This window comes from Mustela erminea, chromosome 3, assembly GCF_009829155.1.
Source record: "Mustela erminea isolate mMusErm1 chromosome 3, mMusErm1.Pri, whole genome shotgun sequence".
In the NCBI taxonomy this organism is placed as follows: Eukaryota; Metazoa; Chordata; class Mammalia; order Carnivora; family Mustelidae; genus Mustela; species Mustela erminea.
Genome location: NC_045616.1, coordinates 103,691,637 through 103,712,554, shown reverse-complemented (window position 1 = coordinate 103,712,554; position 20,918 = coordinate 103,691,637). Strand labels below are relative to the sequence as shown.

The window sequence follows — 20,918 nt, the reverse complement described above, 5'->3', positions numbered from 1 at the left end:
GTCTGTATATTTCCGTAGCAAGGTATGTGCCTTTCCCACCCTCCACCCTAAAGGTCTCTCCATACATTTGAGACAGTTTTTAAATTCTGAACTGTGGGACCGTCTGGTCGCTGGCAAGCATTCCAGACAAGTGGTTTTCTAAGAAGCCAAGTTCTGGTTTGACTCTTTGATTGGAAAAGTATCTATTTCACTAAGGGTGATAGGCCCCTGGATGCATTCTCACCAAAAAACCCATAAACCAATACTTGAAATGCCAGCAGCAAGTTGTAGGGAATTCTTTTGGTTTGCCTTCAAGGACACAAAACATCGAAAAGGTCTTCTCTTTGGCAGAGAGGGGGCCTGGCATGGAGAGTTGGCCCAGGGTGTGTATGGAAAGAGACAGACGTGGGAGTCAACAGACCTGGGTTCGAATCCTAGCTCTGCCATCAGCAAGCTGTTCTGACCTTAGACGAGCCTCTTCACTTCTCCTGAGTCTGATTTTCCTCATCCTGTAAAATGGGGGTATTGACCTCATAGGGCTCAGGGAGATGATGTTTGCGTGAGTCCTTCCACTATGCCTGGTATACAACAGGGGCTTAATAAGTGGGGTTCCTCTACACCACCCCACCCCACCTTTGTAGTAGACTGACAGAGACAAACAGCTTCTCTGAGGTCACTGAATCCCTTCTGAGACTTCTATCTGGGGACTTCTGAGAAAACAGAGTTTGTCACCTGCTTTCATTAATCCAGTCAACAGGTGATTACAGGTCATGGACCCTGCGGCCGGCACAAGGCCCCAGACAGGAGGGGCCCAAAAATGTAGAGAGCATTTCCCATGCGTAAGAGATAGCACCAGCACAATGGGGAACAAACTGTGCATAGGAAGTGTTTGCTGATCATCCAAGTTGTGATTGGACAGCTAAACGGGGAATGAGATTCACGAAGCCATGTGCCTTCCAGACCAGGCAGGTAACACAGGTAACGAGGGTGGCTTGTGGATGATAGGAGAGCCCACGCCCCATCTGAAGGCAGTTGCCGGCACCAGGCAAGTGCCATCATGCAGGAGCATTAGACGGTGTGGCCAGATTTCTCACTCTTCAAGAAAAGCCAGAAGTCTGGATTTGTATATAAAGGCTCTTAATTTTTAAATATTGACAGCTTTTTAAAAATTTAAAGATTCTATCTGTGGGCCACATAGGTAGAGAGAGATCCCTAAGGCTAAAGGGCTCTACCAAGCAGGTAGGCTCCCGCCAGGCCTCGAATGGGGAGTAGAATTTAGATTTGCCTGTCTGGGTGTTTACCAGGAGGACTTTTCTTAGGAGGTGGTGTTGTGTGGTGGTTGTGGACTTGGTGTCTGATTCCTCATGTGCAACATAAGAAAAATGACACGTGTCCAGAGAGAGGTTACCAGGGCCATGTGAAGTCAGGCTCAACGAATGGCATACGATCATGAGCTTGGTCATATTAGCCGTTGTTATCCCAACCATCCTGGACTGCTGTAACTTCCATTGTCATTGGAGCAGGGGTCGATGGCACGGGGAACTCTGCCACCTTTCACCCCAACCCACCCCATTTGGAGAGCCCATGCTTGCCCCAACCTTGATACGATGGCCCAGTGAAACAGATGATAACGTTGTTGTCCCCACTTCACAGATAAGGAAATGGAGGCAGTACAGAGAAGTGAAGAGCCCATGCAAAGTTACACAGAATCAGTGGTGTCTCCCTGCCTCCATGGCTTGCCTTCCACCAGCCCCACCCAGGCAACAGGACCTGCTCCTTGGAGGGCCGCCAGTGCCCCCATGTCTTTGGGATTCCGGGACCCAACGCCCCCTGCAGTTTCTCGTGGGCTCCTCTCACAGAGGTCCTCCTCATTTTGCCCTGCCCCACCATCCAATCCCATCAAAGCTTCCTTTGAACTGGGTTGCAAGGCTCATCCACAAAGCCAGGAAGCGTCTTGGACACAGAAAAGGGTTTCATGGTGTTCCTTATAAAAGCACAACCTGACACGGAGCTATTGTGTCGGTGAGCCCTCTTTTCCCAGTGGCCAGAAACCCAAAACAGCTGAAAACAGAAAGAAACTGGCTCAAGGTCTGCGGGAGCCTCATTTCAGGCCGCGTCTACACCCTCACTCTGTTTTTATGACCTTGGCCTGAGGCTCCCAACCCACGGGTCTAGGGCAGGTCTCCCAAGTGCAGACCCAGCCCCTCCTCGGGAGCCCCCTGGGGCAGGGCCCAGGGCATGTCTGGGAGCACGGCAGTCCGAAATGGGCAGCGTTCTGCTGACAACTGTCCCAGACACAGATGTTTTGGCCTCATCTTGAAGCCATTTCAACCCAAGGCGGGGTTCGGAGGGCTGTTGGCCAAACCGGGACACTCACCCCCGGCCACGTTCATTGGGCAACACTGAGCCCTTGCTGCATGCCGGGAATGCCAAGCCTTTGTAGCACCTTTACAGGGCTCCCCATGCCTGAGCCTTGGCCATCTACCTTCCTCAGATTCAAACATACACAGTCAGAGAGCAAATGAAACATCCAGAACATGGCAGAACGGCAGAAACATCCAGCACCAGGGACTAAACATTCCCCCCCTTTCCTCGGGCTCCGCTGCCACCTAGAGTGGCATCCTCCTAGAGTGGGCCTCCTGCCCCTCTCAGGGGAACCATACTGTTTCAAAGGATCTTTTGGTTCAGCGTGTTCCTGCAACGACTTTGACTTGAGCTCAGATGGGGACACAGTGGTCTTTCCAGTCACCACAGGAACCGAGACTCCATGTTGCTTTTCTTTTTTTTTTTTTTTTTTTTTAAAGATTTTATTTATTTATTTGACAGACAGAGATCAGAAATAGGCAGAGAGAGAGAGAGGAGGAAGCAGGCTCTCCGCGGAGCAGACAGCCCGATGCGGGGCTCGATCCCAGGACCCTGGGATCATGACCTGAGCCGAAGGCAGAGGCTTTAACCCACTGAGCCACCCAGGCGCCCCTATCCATGTTGCTTTTCGAGGGGCTTTGTCCCATCTTCCTTGCCTACACATGCTTCTTGCTGCAAGTGCTTCCCTTTAAGACCTCATCTTCGTGTAAAACAGTGGATGTTGAAAGCCCAGGCTCTGGGGACACCCAGGCCTTAGGTAATAGCCTACTTGCGTGACTCCGAGTCTCTCTTAGCCTCAGTGTTCCCGTCTGTAAGACAGAGATGGTGTTGGTTTCTGCCTCACAGAGCTGCTGTGAGGGCTCCAACAAGAGAAAGAAAGCCGAACGCTCGAACCACCACAGGAAGTCTGCCATCAGAGGGTGCGGCTGTTATCCCTACAGGCCAAGAGTTCTACATGCATTAACTTTTTTCCCTTACGAGCATCCTGAGGGAAATGGGTATCTTTATGCCCACTGTATGGATGAGGAGACTGAGGCCTAACAAACTAGAGGATGCAGTCCAGGGTCTCAGAGTGAATGAATGAGGAGGGTGCGAAGTGTCCTCAGGACTGCCTACCTCCACCCCCTGGGGCACTAACCACACCTGCTTCACAGTTTCTTTAGAGAAAGTCCAGAGCGGGTAAAGAATCCCCTTCCTGCCTGTGCATGTCACCCCACTGTGCGGCTTTTGCTGGCCAGCACCGGGCCAACCCTGTGCCCTACTTCCCTGTCTCCACGGAAGCCCCTCTGTCTGCCAGAAGCCCAGCGTTCAACCAGAACTTCTAGGAACGGCGAAGTCACGGATTTCACACTGACACACCCCGGCCTCTCCTGTGGCAAAGGGCACTTTGGCCCCATTGGCCCCAGCAAGACTCCTGCCAGGAGCTCCGGGGTGCCTCCTGGTCACCTCTACAGACGCCCTCCTCATGCCTCAGCTCCTGAAATCAAGAGGCCAGGCTGTCACGTCTCAGGATTCTCTTCCTTTGGCTAATTTTCCACGAAGGGTCTCAGATTCAGGAGCAAGTGGCCTTAGGAATTAACAGCCCCAGCGGGGTTTGTCGCTCACCCTGCAACCTGAGGCCTGATTTCACACCCTCAGCTCACGGAGGTGAGCGCTCCACGAGGCCATCTTTCCCAGCCCTGCTCCTGCAGGTGGAGGCTGAAGTCATGTGCAGAAGGACCCAGGTGTCTGAGGAGCTCAGAGCCCTGCTGCTGATTCATTTGTCTGCAGACATTCTAGACTCCGTGTCTCCGAGACAGGCCACGACAGAGTGCATGACGAGGTGAGCCCGCCTTATTTTTCCCTCCAGCTTTTCCCCCGTTTTTTTGTTTTTTTTCTTCTTGGCCTCAGGGCCCAAAGTATTCTGGACATATTTTTCATTTTTCCAAATATCAATTGCTCTTTTATTCCCTCTTCGAAGTGGTGAGTAATAAGAGTTGTGTCTGGTCCTGAAATTCCGACTGAAATAAATTAGCCCAATGACCGACAGGAGGTGCCTAGAACAATAACGGCGGAATATTTGGCATATTACAAAAGAGCCCCTGGATGTCGAAGTACAGTAAGTCTAGAAGCACATTACGGAGCGACGTTGCCAAAACGGGTATGCAATGAGCCATCCAGGCAGCAGAACGCCTCATAAATTAATCCCACTTTTTTTTTTTTTTTTTTTTTTGGTCCACTGTTCACTGTTCTTTTAGCCCTCTGGTTAATGGGGCATGCAGAAGGGTATTTTTGGTGTGGCCCTTGTCCCCAGCAGACAGGCATACACCAAAGCTCTGTATTAATGTATACATTTACCCCCTCACTCCTCTGGCATCCCGGGTTCCATTGCTGCAGTGAGCAGGGTAAGGGCATAGACGTTGGAGGCAGCAAGCCCTTACTGAGCACCTATGAAATGCCAGCTGTTATGCTCGATTCTAGGGATGCCATGGAGGACAACAAGGGTATGATCTCCAAACCCATGGTGTTGGTCGCTCAATCTGCATCCCAAATCCCTCCTTCCCTGGAAGGAGTCACCCATCATGTGAGTCTTGGAGAGGTGGCTCAGCCCCGCCTCTCATGGCAAAAGAAACAGAAGCCCTGACCACCTTTCCCCCTCCTACTAGCCAGGAACCCAGCTTACAGATTGCCTCTGTTCAGAGCGTGGAATCTCAAGGGAATGTCCCAAAGTCACCATGGTAGGATAAAGTCCCTCCAGAAAATCCACGCCTCCCTGGGACCTGTGAATGCTATGCTATATTGTAGAAAAGGACTTTGCCCATGTCATTAAATTCTGCATTTGGAGATAAGGAGACTACCCTTGCTTATCCGGGTGGGCCCCGTGTAATCTATGGCTCCTTATAGGAGGAAAATGGCACACACACATTTCCTATTATCAAAGGAGAACACAATGTGACCACAGAGGCAGGGGTTGGAGTGACGTGGCCACAAGCCAAGGAGTGCTGGCAGCCACTGGAAGCTGGAAGAGGCTAGGAACAGATTCTCCCCGAGAGCCTCTGGAGGGAGGAAGGCCTGGCTGCTGCCCTGATCTCAGCTGTTAAGCGGACAGGAGACTTTTGGTCTCTCGGATGTTCAGAACATGTATTTCTCTTGTTTTAAGTTACTCGGTTTGTTGTAACTCATTACAGAACCCATAGGTAACTGATTCAGACACAAAAAAGATGTAGAATTCTTTCATGGCATTGGGATCCAACTGCTGAGGGTCTGCCTTTGCCCCATCTACAGTCCTGGGCTCAGACTGTTTCTCTGATCCACTCCCATCTGCGGTTCCAACAGCCGTTCCTCTCCCTGGATCTCCAGCGTCTTCCTCAAGCCCAGGACTTCCCTTTGGACATTCCTCCAAAATTTCCTTTTCTGATTGTAGTTAGCCATTGGGACCTCTGTTGCTCGCCATCATAGGTAAGAAACTCCATGTGCCGGGCCGTTGTGAGGATTAGGGAGAAGCCGGATTTGGGCCCAGCACGGTGTCTGTCACACAGCTGACACATAATAAATCAGAGTTCACAAACCAAGGGCCTGCATTTCACTCAAGTGGTGTATTTTTTCCCAAAGTTGAATTTGTGGCCAACATTTATAAGTCAAGAGACTTCACATGAAAGCCTGAATTTCTAACTTCTCTTGTAAACAATCAGGTCTTGTAACACTCGACCCCACAATACTCATGGCAATGGGTGGATGGCCCTTCTAGACACACATGTTAAAATCTGCCTATCCTCATCAGCCCTTTTTGTTGTACACCCAACCCACCCCCCTTGTTTTATTAATGGTTCAGTACTTCTGTGCACCTGAGTTTGCAATTCTTATTACAAATACAAGTCTTTCTTCCATCAGCCTAAGGTAGACGCCAGACCCAGAGTAGGACTGGGTTCCTGTGGAAGGCCCAGGTCGGGAGGTCTTTGCCCGTGACGCTCAGTCTCCCCAGACAGCCTTTCTTTTCCCCTCCAGCTAGCCAAAAATGCCTGCCCCTTTATGAAGCCATTCCATCCCCTTCCTCCACACCCGCCACCTCCCCCGCCATTAGTCCCCACCCACTCCTCTCCAGGCTTGCCTATTATACCATTTTCTTCCGTTTTCTGAGTAAACTTTTCCTAGAAGGTTTTTGCATTCTTAAATTATTGGGAGAGACGTTTGCATTGAGTTGCCGCAGGAGCAGCCAGTCAATAAATCTTTGGAGAAGTGAGGAAGAGAAGGAGGGGAAATGGGGAGGGAGAGAAGCCAGAGGCGAAGTTCTTCCTGTGAACCTGGCACTGTCCCATCAGTGGGTCCCACTTGACCCTCCCAGTGACCCCACAAGACACACGTTAGCACTGGCTGCAGTTTCCAGATGTCTGAGACTCAGAGACAGGATGTCACTTCCCCTAAGGACATGTTACAGTGACATCAGGTTTTGAACCCAGATGTGTCTGAATGACCAGACCTTAAGCACACAGTACTGCTTGGCCTACGCTTGTTGGGTACAGGGCAGATCTCTCCCTTGACAGGATGTGATCTTTCAATTAGTTAATTGCCTGGAACTCTATTCATTCACACATTTTCTGTTCATTCCCTCCCTTCCCCATTAATTCCCACATTCACTCAGGAAGCCTAATATCCTTTGTCCACAGCACCCCTCTTCCTTTATCATCTGTGCTTTCTTCCTTTACTGGGAAGTGGGAGGCCTGGGTAGGCTGGGAGGCACAGGGCCCAGCATGGACCCTTCCCAGACCCCAACACAGGCCACCTCCTGAGCATGTGCTCTGAGGGCCAGGCAGGGCTGTTCTTTCCCCCTCTTCACTGCCCTAAGGCCAAATCCCCAGGAAATGGCCCTACCCATGAGTCCCAGAAGCTTCCCCACTCATCACTGTTCTTCAGAGCAGTTTCCTGGAAGAATTCATTGAATTTCCCAGAAAATTCCCAGAAAATGTTTCTAGTCACCTTCTCTTTCCATAACTGTAATTCCTTACTTTCCATGTGTTGTAATTAGTTTAATGCTCAGTCTTGGAGTACCTGCATTTGACATCTGAAACATTTCTGTGAGGCAAAGACCAAGAAGCCAACAGTTGCTATGGCACGTTCAAGACCACAGAGATGGTGTAAATGACCTATTTTTTTTTTTAAGATTTTATTTATTTGTCAGTGATAGAGAGAGAGAGTACACACAAGCAGGTAGAGAGGCAGGCAGAGGCGGCGAGAGAAGCAGGCTCCCTGCCGAGCAAGGAACCCGATGTAGGACTCGATCCCAGGACCTTGGGATCATGACCTGAGCTGAAGGCAGCGGCTTAACCAACTGAGCTGCCCGGGGCGTCCCTGCAAATGACCTTTAAAAGAGAACCTGGGTGGAAGCAAGAGAGTTGATATCTGCTCCCTTAGCTCTAACTGACTTGGGCAGTTCTCTTTCTTTTTCTGGTCTTGAGTTTTCCCAAGGAAGAAGCCATATTTCACTGCAATCAAGAGGCTGGTGGATTGAATCAGACCCACAGGGTTCAGACCTCAGCCCTGGCTCTCTCTCGCTCTGTAACTTTGAGAAAGTAACTTAACCAGGGCCTCAGTCTCCTCATCTGTAAAATGGGGATAATGATATTATTTACTACCTAGTGTTGTAATGATAATAGAGTGAGCCAATATATGTGAAGCACAGTGCCTTTCGTTTCTTGAAATGTCTTAGCTGTGGATGATAAGAAGAAGAAGAGTATGTGAGAGATGGGAGAAGGAGGAGATTGTATGAGATCTCTAGGTGCTAAGCTAAGGTCACCATCGAGTTCGACAGAGAGAATAAAGCTACTTTTGATATTTCAAAAAATTTAATGGGAATCCCACATCTACTTATCCACAATAAGCCACAAAGGATAATGAGAAAGGCAACTTTCTTCGCTTTTGGCTGAAATTACATGAACTCCTTGTGGTCAACTAAAAGACTTTGAAATTAAATAGACCTGCACTCAGCCTCCAGGTAAGGTGTGTGATCTTGAATAAAGAGAGTAACGTCCCCCACAGAGAGACTGACAACACTGAACTTGCTGGGCAGTTGCGAGGACTAAATGAGATAATGTATGGAAAGCACTTAGCATGGGGTCTGGCCCGGAATCAGTGCTCAGTACATGACAGCCACTGTGGCTAATCTCCTTCCTTGGCCTCCCTGGGGCTCAGCTTCTTCATTGGTAAAATTAAAATCATACCACCTGCTTTACTCATTCAACAAATATTTACTGAGCCAAGTACTATGAATATAAAAATGTATTCACCAGACGCAGTTCATGGCCTCTCAGAGCCCACAGTTTGAAGTTTCTCATTATTCATCCATTCAACAAATATTTTTCCGGAACATTTAGTGTATAACAAGCTGCATAATGGGAGTCAGAGACACAACGGCCAGTAAAACAGATTTAATCCTGGAGTAGCTACGGAATTATAGCCTGGAGAAGATGTCATAAAATCAGCGAGCGAAATGACTAACATATAGGAGATGCTCGATGGATGAAAGTTATCTAAGTGTTAATCAGAAGCTGTGTATGGGTAACTCTGGGAAAGTTAGCTCCTAAAAATGTTGAAAATTAATGATTTCTTAACACATAAAATTTATTTTGTAGATAGGGACTTTGTGTGGAAGTGTTGAATCACTATATAGCACACCTGAAACTAATACTACACAGTATATTAACTAGAATTTAAATAAAAACTTCTTTAAAAAATGATTGATGGTAAAAATAAATTTAAATTTAAAATGAATAAAATATGAGAGAAGTCCAAAAAATGAAATATTTATTTATTTGTTTGTTTGTTTTTAAATATTTATTTATATATTTTAGAGAGAGAGAGAGCACAAGTGGGAGGGACAGAGGGAAAGAGAATCTGAAGCAGACTCCATGCTGAGCATGGAGCCTGATATGGGGTTTAATCTCAGAACCCCAAGATCAGACCTGAGCTGAAACCAAGAGTCAGCTGCTTAAAGGACTGGGCCACCCAGCTGCTCCCCCAAATATAATATTTAATATACATTCAACAAAACATGTAGGATCTGTATGCTGAAAACTACAAAATGCTGATCAAAGAAAGCCTAAGTAAATGGAGAGGCATTCTGTGTTCGCAGATTGGGAAGCACAACAGAGTGAAGCTGTTACTTCTCCCCAAAGTGATCTATAGGTTTAATGAAATTGCTATCAAAACGCCAGCCAACTGGGCGCCTGGGTGGCTCAGTTGGTTAAGCATGTGCCTTCAGCTCAGGTCATGATTTCAGGGACCTGGGATGAAGCCCTGCTCAGCGGGGAGCCTGCTTCTCCCTCTCCCTCTGTCCCTCCTCCCATTCATGCTTTCTCTCTATATCTCTCTCCCATAAATAAATAAAATATTTTTTTAAAAATCCAGAAAGCTTTTTTTTTTGTAGGTCCAGACAAACGTGTTCTAAAGTTTATATAGAAAAACATAGGCTCTAGAAGTGCTGAGACAACCTTGACAAAGAAGAACAAAGTGGGAGAAATCTCTCTACTCAATATTTAGTCTTGCTGTGTAGTGACAGTAGCTAATACAATGTGGTATTGGTGCAGGCTAGATACCCAAACAAATATGTGCAATTGGTTTTTTAAAAAAGTGTAAAACCAATTCAAAGGAAGCAGGATAACATTTTCAACAAACAGTGCAAGAGCAATTAGACATCCATAGGCAAAAACAACAATAGTAAAAAAACCTTGATCCCAACCTCCCATCTTATATAAAAATTAACTCCATTTTTAGACTGGGCTGTAAGACATAAAACTATAAATATTTTTTAAATAGGAGAAAAATCTTCTGTTTCTAGTGTTAGACAAAGAGTTCTTAGCCTTAACACACACACACAAAAACGTGATTCATAAAAGAAAAATTGGTAAGTTGAACCTCATTAGAGTTAAAAACTTAGTCTCTGCAAAAGTCTGTGTGAAGAGGATGAAAGGGAAAACTACAGACCAGGAGAAAATATTTGTAAACCAAACATTCAAAAAGGACTAGTATCTGGCGCATACAAAGAACTCTCAAAAACTGAAGTATTAAAAAAAAAAAAAAACAGTTCAGTTAGAAAATGGACAGAAGGAGCTCCTGGGTGGCTCAGTCGGTTGAGCATCCAATTCTTGATTTCAGCTCCAGTCATGATCTCAGGGTCGTGGGATCAAGCCCCACATCAGGCTCCAGGCTCAGTGGGAGTTTGCTTGGATATTCTCTCTCTCTACCCCTTCCCCCACGCACATGCTCTCTCCCTCTCTCTCTCTTAAATAAATCTTTTAAAAAGGAAAAGAAAAGGGAAAAAAAAGAAAAGAAAATGGGCAGAAAACATGGGAGGAATTTTCACTGAAAAGGAGATAGAGATGGCAAGATAAGCTCATGAGAAAAGTACGACATCATTAACTCTCAGGAAAATGCAAAATAAAACCACAATGAGATATCACCATATGCCTACCAAAATGTCTAAAATAAAAAGTAATGAAAACTCCAAGTGCTGGCAAGGAGGAGGAGAAACTGTATTGCTCATACTTTGCTGATGGGAACGTGAAATGGTATAGCCATTCAAGAAAACGGTTTGACAGTTTCTTAACAAAACTATTATGCAACTACCATAAAACTCGGCAATTTCCATCTTGGACATCCCAGAGAAATGAAAACTTAGGTTCACACAAAAACTATACAAGAATATCTGTATCAGCTTTATTCACAAAAGCCCATAACCAGAAACAGCCCAGAGGACCTTCAGCCGGGGAACTGTTAAACAAACTGTGTACATACATGCCATGGGTTACAATGTGGCAATAAAGAGGGACAAACTCTACTCATACACTCAACAACCTGGATGAATCCCCGCAGAATTACGCTAAGTGGAAAAAAATATATATCCAAAGTCTGTATACTATTTGTATAACATTTGTGAAAAGATCAAATTTTAGAAATGGAGAATAGATTCACCCTTGCCAGGAGTTAGGGACAGTGGAGAAGAGGGGACAGAAGGAGGGCAGGGCATTGGGTATCCAAGGGCGACACAAAAATCCTCTGACTTGGGAATTCTTCTGTATCTTGACTATAGCGACGGATGCACAAACCTACACAAGTGACAAATACTTAGAATTAAATACACATCCACGAATAAGGACCAGGGAAACAGGAGCGATCGGAACAAGACTGATAGATTGCACCAGTGGCATATCCTGGTTGTAATACTGTATCACAGGGGACACAAGATGTTACCGCTGGGGAAAAGTAGGACTAAGGTACACTGGATCTCCTGGATTATTTCTTACTACCGAATGTGTATTTACAACCATCTCAATAAAAATTTCAACTAAAAATTTTACTGTTTTATATATTTTTTTAAGATTTTATTTATTTATTTATTTGACACAGAGAGAGACAGCAAGAGAGGGAACACAAGCAGAGGAAGCTAGAGAGGGAGAAGCAGGTTTCCCGTCAAGCAGAGAGCCCAACGTGGGGCTCGATCCCAGGACCCTGGGATCAGGACCTGAGCTGAAGGCAGACGCTTAATGACTGAGCCACCCAGGCACCCTGCTTTGTATCTTATAACTTGCATTTTGCTAAATATTTGAAGCTATAGAAGTACAAAAGAGCAGAAAAATCATCATCCTGAGATATAATATTTTGATTCACTTTTTTTCAGGTCTTTGTTTCTTTTACATTTATATGAAGCAAACAAGAAAAAAAAACTGTGAGGGACTGGGATAAAAATCAGAGTGATGACAAGGGGGGGGGGGGGACTTGCTGTCTCCCACCTTCTATGACATCAGAACTCAGTGTGTGAGGTATGCCCAGGAAGGAGGAGTGTACCCGTCTGCCTGCCAGGTGGGGGTACCTTGTTCCACCCAGACAGCCTGATCTGAGGCCATGGTGATCCAACAGGTGGGCAGCAGGAGGCAAGTGGCAGCTGAGCTGTTTGAAAGGAGAAGGGGTAGTCGCTGTGAGGACAAGAAACAGGTGAGGCCAGACTCTATGTATGCTACTGTCCTCCCATCAGGGCTCCCTCGGCCACAGCAGACAGACTGTGAGGCCCTCCAAGTCACAAGAGGCCTTCAGTCCGACTCTGCTCTGCCTAGAGCCCGAGCTGGTGGGACACAACATGAATGCTTCGGGGCTTCTTCCCCAAGGCCATTGCTGACTGACTCTCTTATTTCATCCCAGCAATCCCAGTAGAATGCATGCTGGGGCCAGGCTGGGGGGTGGGTGAGGGGGACCTGGATTGTTTGTTAAGTTTCCTACTACGGCCCTAGTGCCTATGATGGTGCTTGGTGTGTAATAGTGGCTGAATGAATGAATGAACAAATAAACTGAAATAAATAGGATAGAGCTGAATTGTAGAGCCCCTGGAGTATCTGTTCTTAGGGCTCAGATTCAAATGTCAAATGTCATCACTTACAATGCACAGCCCAGTGCTTCCATCCCCTCTCTCTTTAACGACTTACAACATACCCCGGAGGCGCTATTAACAACCTAGTTCACAGATGGATACACCAAAGCTCAGAAAAACAAAAAAGGTCACATAGCCAGGACCTACCAGGATCTGAAATCAGGTGCCTCTGATTCCAGAACGCCTAACAAGCTTACTCTGCACTCCACTGCCTCCCAGGTGCAGAAGGGAAGTAGCCATGTAGAGAAGGCTGGGGAAGTCACCTAGACCTTGCACACCGTGGAAAGAGATAGGACTTTATTCTGAGATTGGTAAGGGGCTATTGAGGGGTTTTAAGCAGAGCGATGGATGACCGATCTCTATACATTTCCAAAAGATTTGTTCACTTGTTCATTTGATATACATGCCCCAATTCCTCCTTTGTGCTGGACCTCACAGCAAGATGGGGGCCTTGCGGGGTTTCCATCATGCTGCACCTTTTCCTAAAAAAGGAGTTCATAAATACCAAACCCCAGGAAGGCTCTTTTGAGAAAAATCCCCATAAAAGTTCTGTGGTTCAAGAAATGCCGATATTTGTGTACACACACACACTCACACACACACACACCGCTTGGAGATTTACATTGCTCATTCACATAACGAAGGCTCTGAGAAGTTCTGCAGCAAGGGTTTCACCTCACTTTGTTAACCACAGCATTTCCCAGATGAATCAAATACGGTGTCCCTGCTTTTCTTTTTGAAAGACCTTTCAGCATATTTCAAAATCCATTTTACAGATAAAGCAGTTGAAGCTCAGAGAAAAGAAAATGATTTGGCTCAGGCCCTAGGACAGCACAAGGAGAAGAACTAAAAACCTAATCCTGTCCCTATTTCCCCCTTTGGCACCCCCCCCCCCACAGTATAAAATACAAACCCAGCAGCAAGTTTGCTAGGGAAGACATTATCCTGTAAAGGACACGGAAGAGGAGTTGTTAAAGAAATAGCATTCACCATGGAACACTTAACTGCTGTTATAAAGAACAAAACAGTTCTGTGAGTCTTATGTGAAAAGATTCCCAGAGAATATTGTTAAGAAAAAAAAAAAAGTGCCCTAAACTTAAGTGTACAATACAAGGATCTTTACACCGGGTATACACATCTTGGCAGTCACTGTCCCCCACCACCCATGTCAAGCTTTGGAACATTCCCAGTGCTCCAGGCCCCTCCCAGCTCTTCTCTCCCACATAACCTTGATTCCTGAGCTTAGTCATCATAGATGAATTTTGTACTTTCTTGAATTTCACGTGAACGGAATCAGCGTGTGCCTTTATGCCCAGCTTCATTCGCTCATCCGTGTATCTGTAAGACTCCGCCAGACTGCTGCTTTGTAATTTATTTTTATTTTTAAAGTTAATGATATAATATATAGTATTATAGCTGCTAGTATCCATACAGAAAACCATCTGGGGGAGAAGCAAATTAGGCAAATCTTGTATCTTCTTTGTGGGGCTAGCAGCTCTAAATCCTGCTTCACAAACTTAGGTAAGTAAGAAATGTATTATTTCAAGGCAAATTAAATCGGACTCAAACGGCATCTAGTGAGATGGGGAAAATTCAGCGTCAGTCAATACTGTGTGTGCCTTAATTCTTTGTCCACTTTCGCTCGCCCCTGACGCTGTCACTCTCCCTACTCACACTGTCTGTTGAAAATAGGCTTCTCTGAATTTGTTGTGCGAAGACCTGCCCAGACACACGGCCAAGAGTGGGGGCCAGGCCCCTCCCAGACTCAGACTGTCCTCCTCCCTTCTCCCACCTCTCCAGGAGACTCCTTTGTCCTCTCTTAATCCTGGAGCATCCACGCAAATCTCCTAAATGACCTTGGACTGACCCAGGCACCAGTGAGCGACATTGTCTCCAGGCAACTCCTTCCCTCCATCCTGCCTCAAAACGCTGCGATGGGACTTCGCAGGAACTGGGGCCAGGCTAGCCGTCCTATTGGAGCAACCACAAAATTGATGACATAGATGAGGCGGCCACTCAGATGTCGGCCACCAGGCAGCACAAGAGTGCCATCCTGGAGGAGAAGAAGACTCGTGCTAGCCTCCACTCTTTCCCAGTGGCTGCTGCACTGAGAGGTAGAGGCCACGCAGGGCACCGCAGTCCTGCTAGGCTGCAGAGTGGAGGGGGCAGCTAAGGCACTGGACTCTGTAGGACGAGGTGCTGGAGAGAGCCGCGCACCCAAGGGACTCCCCAGGACTCCTTCCCAGAGGGCTGGGATGTGCATGCAAAGGGCTGGATTAGCCACTCTCCCCAGAGTGGGGGCTCTGCGGTTGAGAGCAGAGCAGAGATCCTGGAAATCCAGCAGCACTGGAGGTGGCTGGAATGGCCGCTCAGCCAGAACAGAGGAACTCCTTAACACTCGGGCATCTGTTTGAGAGCACACATACACAGACATGTGCACACACCTATGCACACACATACACAGACATGTATGTGTATATATGCATGCACACACACATATACATACATACATTTGGGGAAAAAAGGAAACCTTTAGAAGCAATGGCCAGGAGTGTCTGGGTGGCTCAGGTGGTTAAGCGTCCGTCTTTGGCTCAGTTCATGATCTCAGGAGCCTGGGATTGAGCCCCTCATCAGGCTCCCTGCTCAGCGGCGAGTCTGCTTCTCCCGCTCCCTCAGCTCATGTTCTCCCTCTGTCAAAAAAAAGAATTAAAAAAAAAAAAAAACTAAATAAAAAAGAGCAACTGCAGCATTGGCCAAAGTTTCCAAAGGAAATAAAAGAGAATTAAACTCAATGATAAAAAGAAGGAAAAATACAGATAAAATCAGAATTAATGAAATAGAAAATGAAAATAATAAATAAAATTTATAAACCTTTTCTTTGAAAAGATTCATTGATAAATTTTCAATGGAAATTAAATGAATTTGATGAAATTTAACAAATTGAATGAATTCAATGGAAAAATTGGTAAATTTTTCAGTCTAACTTTTTTAAAAAAGAGAACATAGATTACCAATATAGAGGATAAAAAGGAATGATCACAATACCTCCCATGGACATTAAAAGGATATGAAGATAATACAAGAAATGACTAGACACCAGTGCCCTTGCTAACTTAGGTGAAATGAAGAAACTTCTTGGACAACACAATTTACACAAGTGACTCAAGAAGAAATAGAAAGTCCAAATGACTACAAGCCCAAAAGATTCCACCCGTAAATTCTATCAATCATGTGACAGAGAAAGGAAGAATACCAATCTCACACAAATTCCTTCATAAAAGAGAGGCAGAGGAAATGCACCCTGACTCAATTTTCAAAGGGCAACATAACCTTGACTCTAAAACTCCACAAACATACAGAAAAATATCTAGTGTCTCCATGAATGTAGCTGAAAAGAACAATCTCCACGAACAGTAGCAAATGAGCCCAGCCATACAGAGAAAGGCAAATGCATCATGAACAAAGCCTCCCGAAGGAGCCCGGGTTGGTCAGGTATTCAAGTCAATTCACGCAACTGAGTGCAGGCTCAGTCGAAAAAGGGCAGCACTCAGCCTCTCAGTGGAGACAGGAAGCCCGTTTCACTATTTCAGGGCTCATTCTTGGTAAAATTCTTGGAACGGCAGGAACAGAAGGCAGTGTCTTCAAGCTGAGAAAGGACAACAAGGACGAAGCTACAGTTCGCTCGACTCCAGCTGAGCACGCACACCCCGTGCCCCCAAGACACAGCGCAAGATGAGAACGTTCGCTTTTGCCACTTACTGGTATTTTACTAGCGATTCTAGTCAATATACTAGGGAGATTCTAGTCAATATACTAGGGAAAAGAAATAAAGAATAGAAAGGTTGAAGTAACACTTCTTTCCAGACAGCACAATTTTTTTATATACAAAATCCTAAACTCTATCAGATAAAAAAGGAAGAATTAGGTCATAAGACAAAATCAACTGTGTTTCTATAGTCCAGCAACAAAAAACTAGAAAATGAAAATTCAGAAATGATACTATTCATAATAGCATCAAAACCCATAAAATACTTCAGAAAGATGAGCATGGCCTCTACACTTGAAAATGATGAAACATTGCTAAAAATAACCAAAGACCATGAGAGACTATGGACTCTGAAAAACAATCTGAGGGTTTTGAAGGGGCGGGGGTTGGAAGGTTGGGGGAGCCAGGTGGTGGGTATTAGGGAGGGCACATATGGCATGGAGTACTGGGTGTGGTGCATAAACAATGAATTCTGTTACGCTGAAAAGAAATTAATAAAAAAAAAGAAATAAAATAAAATAACCAAAGACAATGTAATGGAGAGATCGATCATGATCACGATTACAAGGTACTATATTTTAGAGACATTCTCTCTCACCAAATTGAACCACAGTTTAAATGTAATACTAATCAAAATCCCAACAGGTTTGTTTTTTTGTGTTTTGGGTTTTTTTTTTTTTAATAGCAACTGAAAAGGTTGATATATATATGTGGAGATGCAAAGGATCTAGGATAGTCAGAACAAATTTGAACAAATTTGTTAGGAACAAAGCTAAAAAAAATAAACTCACACTATCTGATTTCAAGTGTTACCATGAAGCTGTATGGCCATCTAGCTAGTGTGGCATTGGCATATGATAGAGAAAAGAATGGGACAGTAGAGTACCAGTGGAGCTATTACAGATCGAATTGTGACCTCCAAAATTCACATGTGGAAGCCCCAACCCTCAATGTGACTGTATTTGGAAATAAATAAGGTTAAATGAGGTCATAAAGGGTGGGGCTCTACTCCAATAGCACTGATGTCCTTATAAGAAGAGATACACCAGGGATGCACAGAGAAAAGGCCATGTGAGGACACAGAGAAAAGTCAGCCATCCAGAAGCCAAGGAGAGAGGTTTCACCAGAAACCAACCCTGCCTCACACCTTGATCTTGGACTTCTGGTTTCCATAACTGTGAGAGAATTAACGTCTTGGTTTAAGCTACCCAATCTGTGGTATTCTGTTACAGCAGCTTCAGAAAACTAATACAGATTTAGCAATGACATAAAGAGTGATATATACAGATAACTGAAACAGAATAGAACCCAGAAGCAGACCCATGTAAATATGTAAATATGGTGGACATATTTTTGACAGAGAGCAATGCAAATCAATGAAAAATTAGGCTTTTTAAACAAATAATTCTAGAACTAGACATTCATATGAGGAAAAGAATCTTGATCCCCTCTTTCATGCCATATACAAAAATTAATTCAAAATGGACCATCTACCTAAGTGGAAAATTAAAACAATAAAATGTCAGGAAGAAAACAGAGGAGAAGAATCTTCACAACCCTGAGTTAGACAGAAGTTTTTAGATTGCACTCAAAAGGCATAACCATAAAGGGAATATATTTGATGATCTGAACTGCATAAAAATTAAAATCTTTTCACTTCCAAACATGCTGGTAGGAAAATAAAGAGGCAAGCCACAGACCTGGAGAAAACAGTCACAGTGCAAACATCTGACAAAGAATGTATATCCAAAATATACAAAGAACTACTAAAACCTAATAAGGAGACAAATTGCCCAATAAAAAAATGAACAGTTTTTCATGGACATGCCCACAAAGAAAGATATATGAATTATGATCACTCAGCACATGGAAAGATGCTTAACATCTGCTATGGACTGAATGCTTAAAATGCCTAAATACATATGTTGAAATCCTAACTCCCAAAGTGATGGTATTGGGAGTTGGGGGTCTTCAGGAGATGATTCATGAGAATGGAACCCTCATGAGTTGGAGTAGTGCCCTGATAAAAAAAAATTTTTTTTAATTAAATTAAATTTTTTAAAAATAAGAGCCCAAAGATCTCTCTCTGCTCTCCACCACATAAAGACACAATGGAAATGGATGGAACCCAGAAGGGAGCCCTCTCCTGAACCTGACCATGCTGGCCTGCTGTGTCTGAACTTCCAGCCCCTGAACTGTAAGAAATAAATTTCTGTTGTTTACAAGCCATTGGGTCTGTGGTACTTTGTTAGAGCAACATAAACAGACTAAGACAACATGATTAACCCCTGGGGAAGTGCATGGAAAAACTAGATCGCGGTACCGCTACACAACCAACAGAACGCCTAGAATGAAGAAGATTGCCAGCAGGGACGTGGAGCAACCAGCCTTCTCGGGTTGCTGGTAGAAGTGTAATTTGGTTCAATCCCCTGAAAACCAGTTTGGTGGCTTCTTATCAAATTAAACTTACACCTGCCATATGACCCAGGACTTGCATTTCTGGGGGCTAACCCAAGCAGAATGAGAATGTATGTCCTCCCAAACTGTTGTATCTGGGTGTTCATAGCCATTTTATTCATGATCATCTGAAACTAGAAACAGCCAAAAGTCCATCAATACGTACAGAGATAAATTGTGCCATATTCCTACACTATATTAGTCATCAATAACACTGAATATACAAATATGGAGACATCTCAGAAGCATTATGTTGAGTGAAAGTAGCTAACCACAAAAGACTTCCCATTTAGGAAGTTATAGACCAGGCAAAACTACCCCATAGTGAGAATAGTGGATCTTTCTGGTGGGTGAGGGTAAGGAGGGAACAGACAGTAAAAGGGCATAAGGGAACTTTCTGGGATGCTGGAAATGTCCTTTCTCTTGACTGGGATGGTAGCCCACAGGTGCAGACCTGTCAAAACTCACCAAACCGTACATTTAAAATGTGTGCGTTTTATTGTCTGTGAATTATACCACAATAAAGTTGATTCCGTTTAAAGATCATTTAGAGCAAAAATGTGAAAGCGAGGCAGGGTGTGAGAACGGAAGTGAGGCTTCTCAGCAGGGAAAAGGGAGAGGAAACACCAGCGGAATGTCACTGGGCTGCTTGTTACCTGCTTCTGCAAGGTTTGGGGGTTTTGTAGTAAGCATGCATAATGTAGATAACTGGGAAAAAAGTTAAGCTCTAAAAATGATCTTACAGCACTGCTCTGTGAGGGTAGTAGGGATGCCTCCCTGCCCATGAGTCACCTTTTTCCTCCTCTTCTTGCCACCAGACACTGTTGGCGTTGCTGATCTTGGTGCTGTACATGGGCACAGGAATATCAGGTGAGCGTCTGGAAGCTGAGAAAGGAGGAGCTGAATCCACCCGGAGTCAGGAGGGTTATCCTGGAGATGGCTGCCCGCCAACGGGGCCTCCAAAGCTTACCTTCTCCCCTCTTCACCCACTGGGATGACCAACCATGTTGATCTCAACGACTGCTCATTTGCCCTTGTTAAGAGGTGATGTTTGTGCCTGTTTCAGGAAGAAGTTGGGAGATATCAGAAAGGATCAGAGAATGTAACTATCCCCAGAATCCTGTGGCTTCCCAGGTAACATATTCAAAAAAGGTGCTGAGGGGATGTCAAGTTTGGCTGAGGAAATCTGGGAAGGCTTCCTAGAAGTGTCATGGGTGAGCTGGGTCTTAAAGGATGTGTAGGAGTTGGCCAGGCGGAGAAGGTGGGGAGGGGCACTCCAGAGAGAAGGAATAGCATATGCAAAGGCCCAGAAAACTTTTTGAAACCAGTGGCAAGGGGGGGGTCCTAAGTGAAAAAGCTCAAGATGCGACTTTGCTGTCTGCCTTTCAGGGACTTGAATACCAGACCAATGAATCCGCAGAAGAGCCAATAAAGGTCATCAGGACCTGGCTGAAGGAAAATTTGCACGTTTTCTTGGAGAAGCTAGAGAAAGAGGTGCGAGAGCTGGAGCAGCTGGTCCAGGACCTGGAGGAGTGGTTAGATGCTCTTCTGGGAGAAGGGCAGCTGGAGGATCCCTGCACCAACTTCAAAAATCACCTGTGAGGGCCCCAGGCTGGAACCCGGGGAAGACGTCAAGGGGAAGCAGGAGGTGGGTGAGGGGAGGGTTGCCAAGGGCTCCTCTAAAAAGAGCTGAGCTGTGACACTTGAATGTCATAACAGGCAAGAAAATAAAATAGTTGGGTCACTGAGAATGTTGCTGACACTACTGCTGGGTCGTGAACCCTGTCAGGAGGACCCCAGGGCTCTGTCGAGATAGCCTCCTGCGCACCAGGACTCTGGCTCACTGGGACCCAGCCAGCCTCAGAGTCAGGACCCTCACCCACTAACCTGAGATATAGTGCAAATTCCTTAACCTCTCAGGCACAAAACTGCCTCATTAGCAAAAATCAGTGAGGGCAG

The 20,918-nt window shown here is 45.4% G+C and overlaps 1 protein-coding gene across 1 annotated transcript; it reads left to right on the top strand.

The window, feature by feature from the left end:
- The first annotated feature begins 12,149 nt into the window (after positions 1 to 12,149).
- Positions 12,150 to 20,701, top strand: SMIM23 (small integral membrane protein 23). The gene is made up of 4 exons (XM_032334958.1): positions 12,150 to 12,306; positions 19,778 to 19,829; positions 20,026 to 20,093; positions 20,349 to 20,701. The coding sequence occupies exons 1-4, from the start codon at positions 12,217 to 12,219 to the stop codon at positions 20,559 to 20,561; spliced, it is 423 nt and encodes a 140-aa protein (XP_032190849.1). The 5' UTR covers positions 12,150 to 12,216; the 3' UTR covers positions 20,562 to 20,701.
- Positions 20,702 to 20,918: the final 217 nt, after the last annotated feature.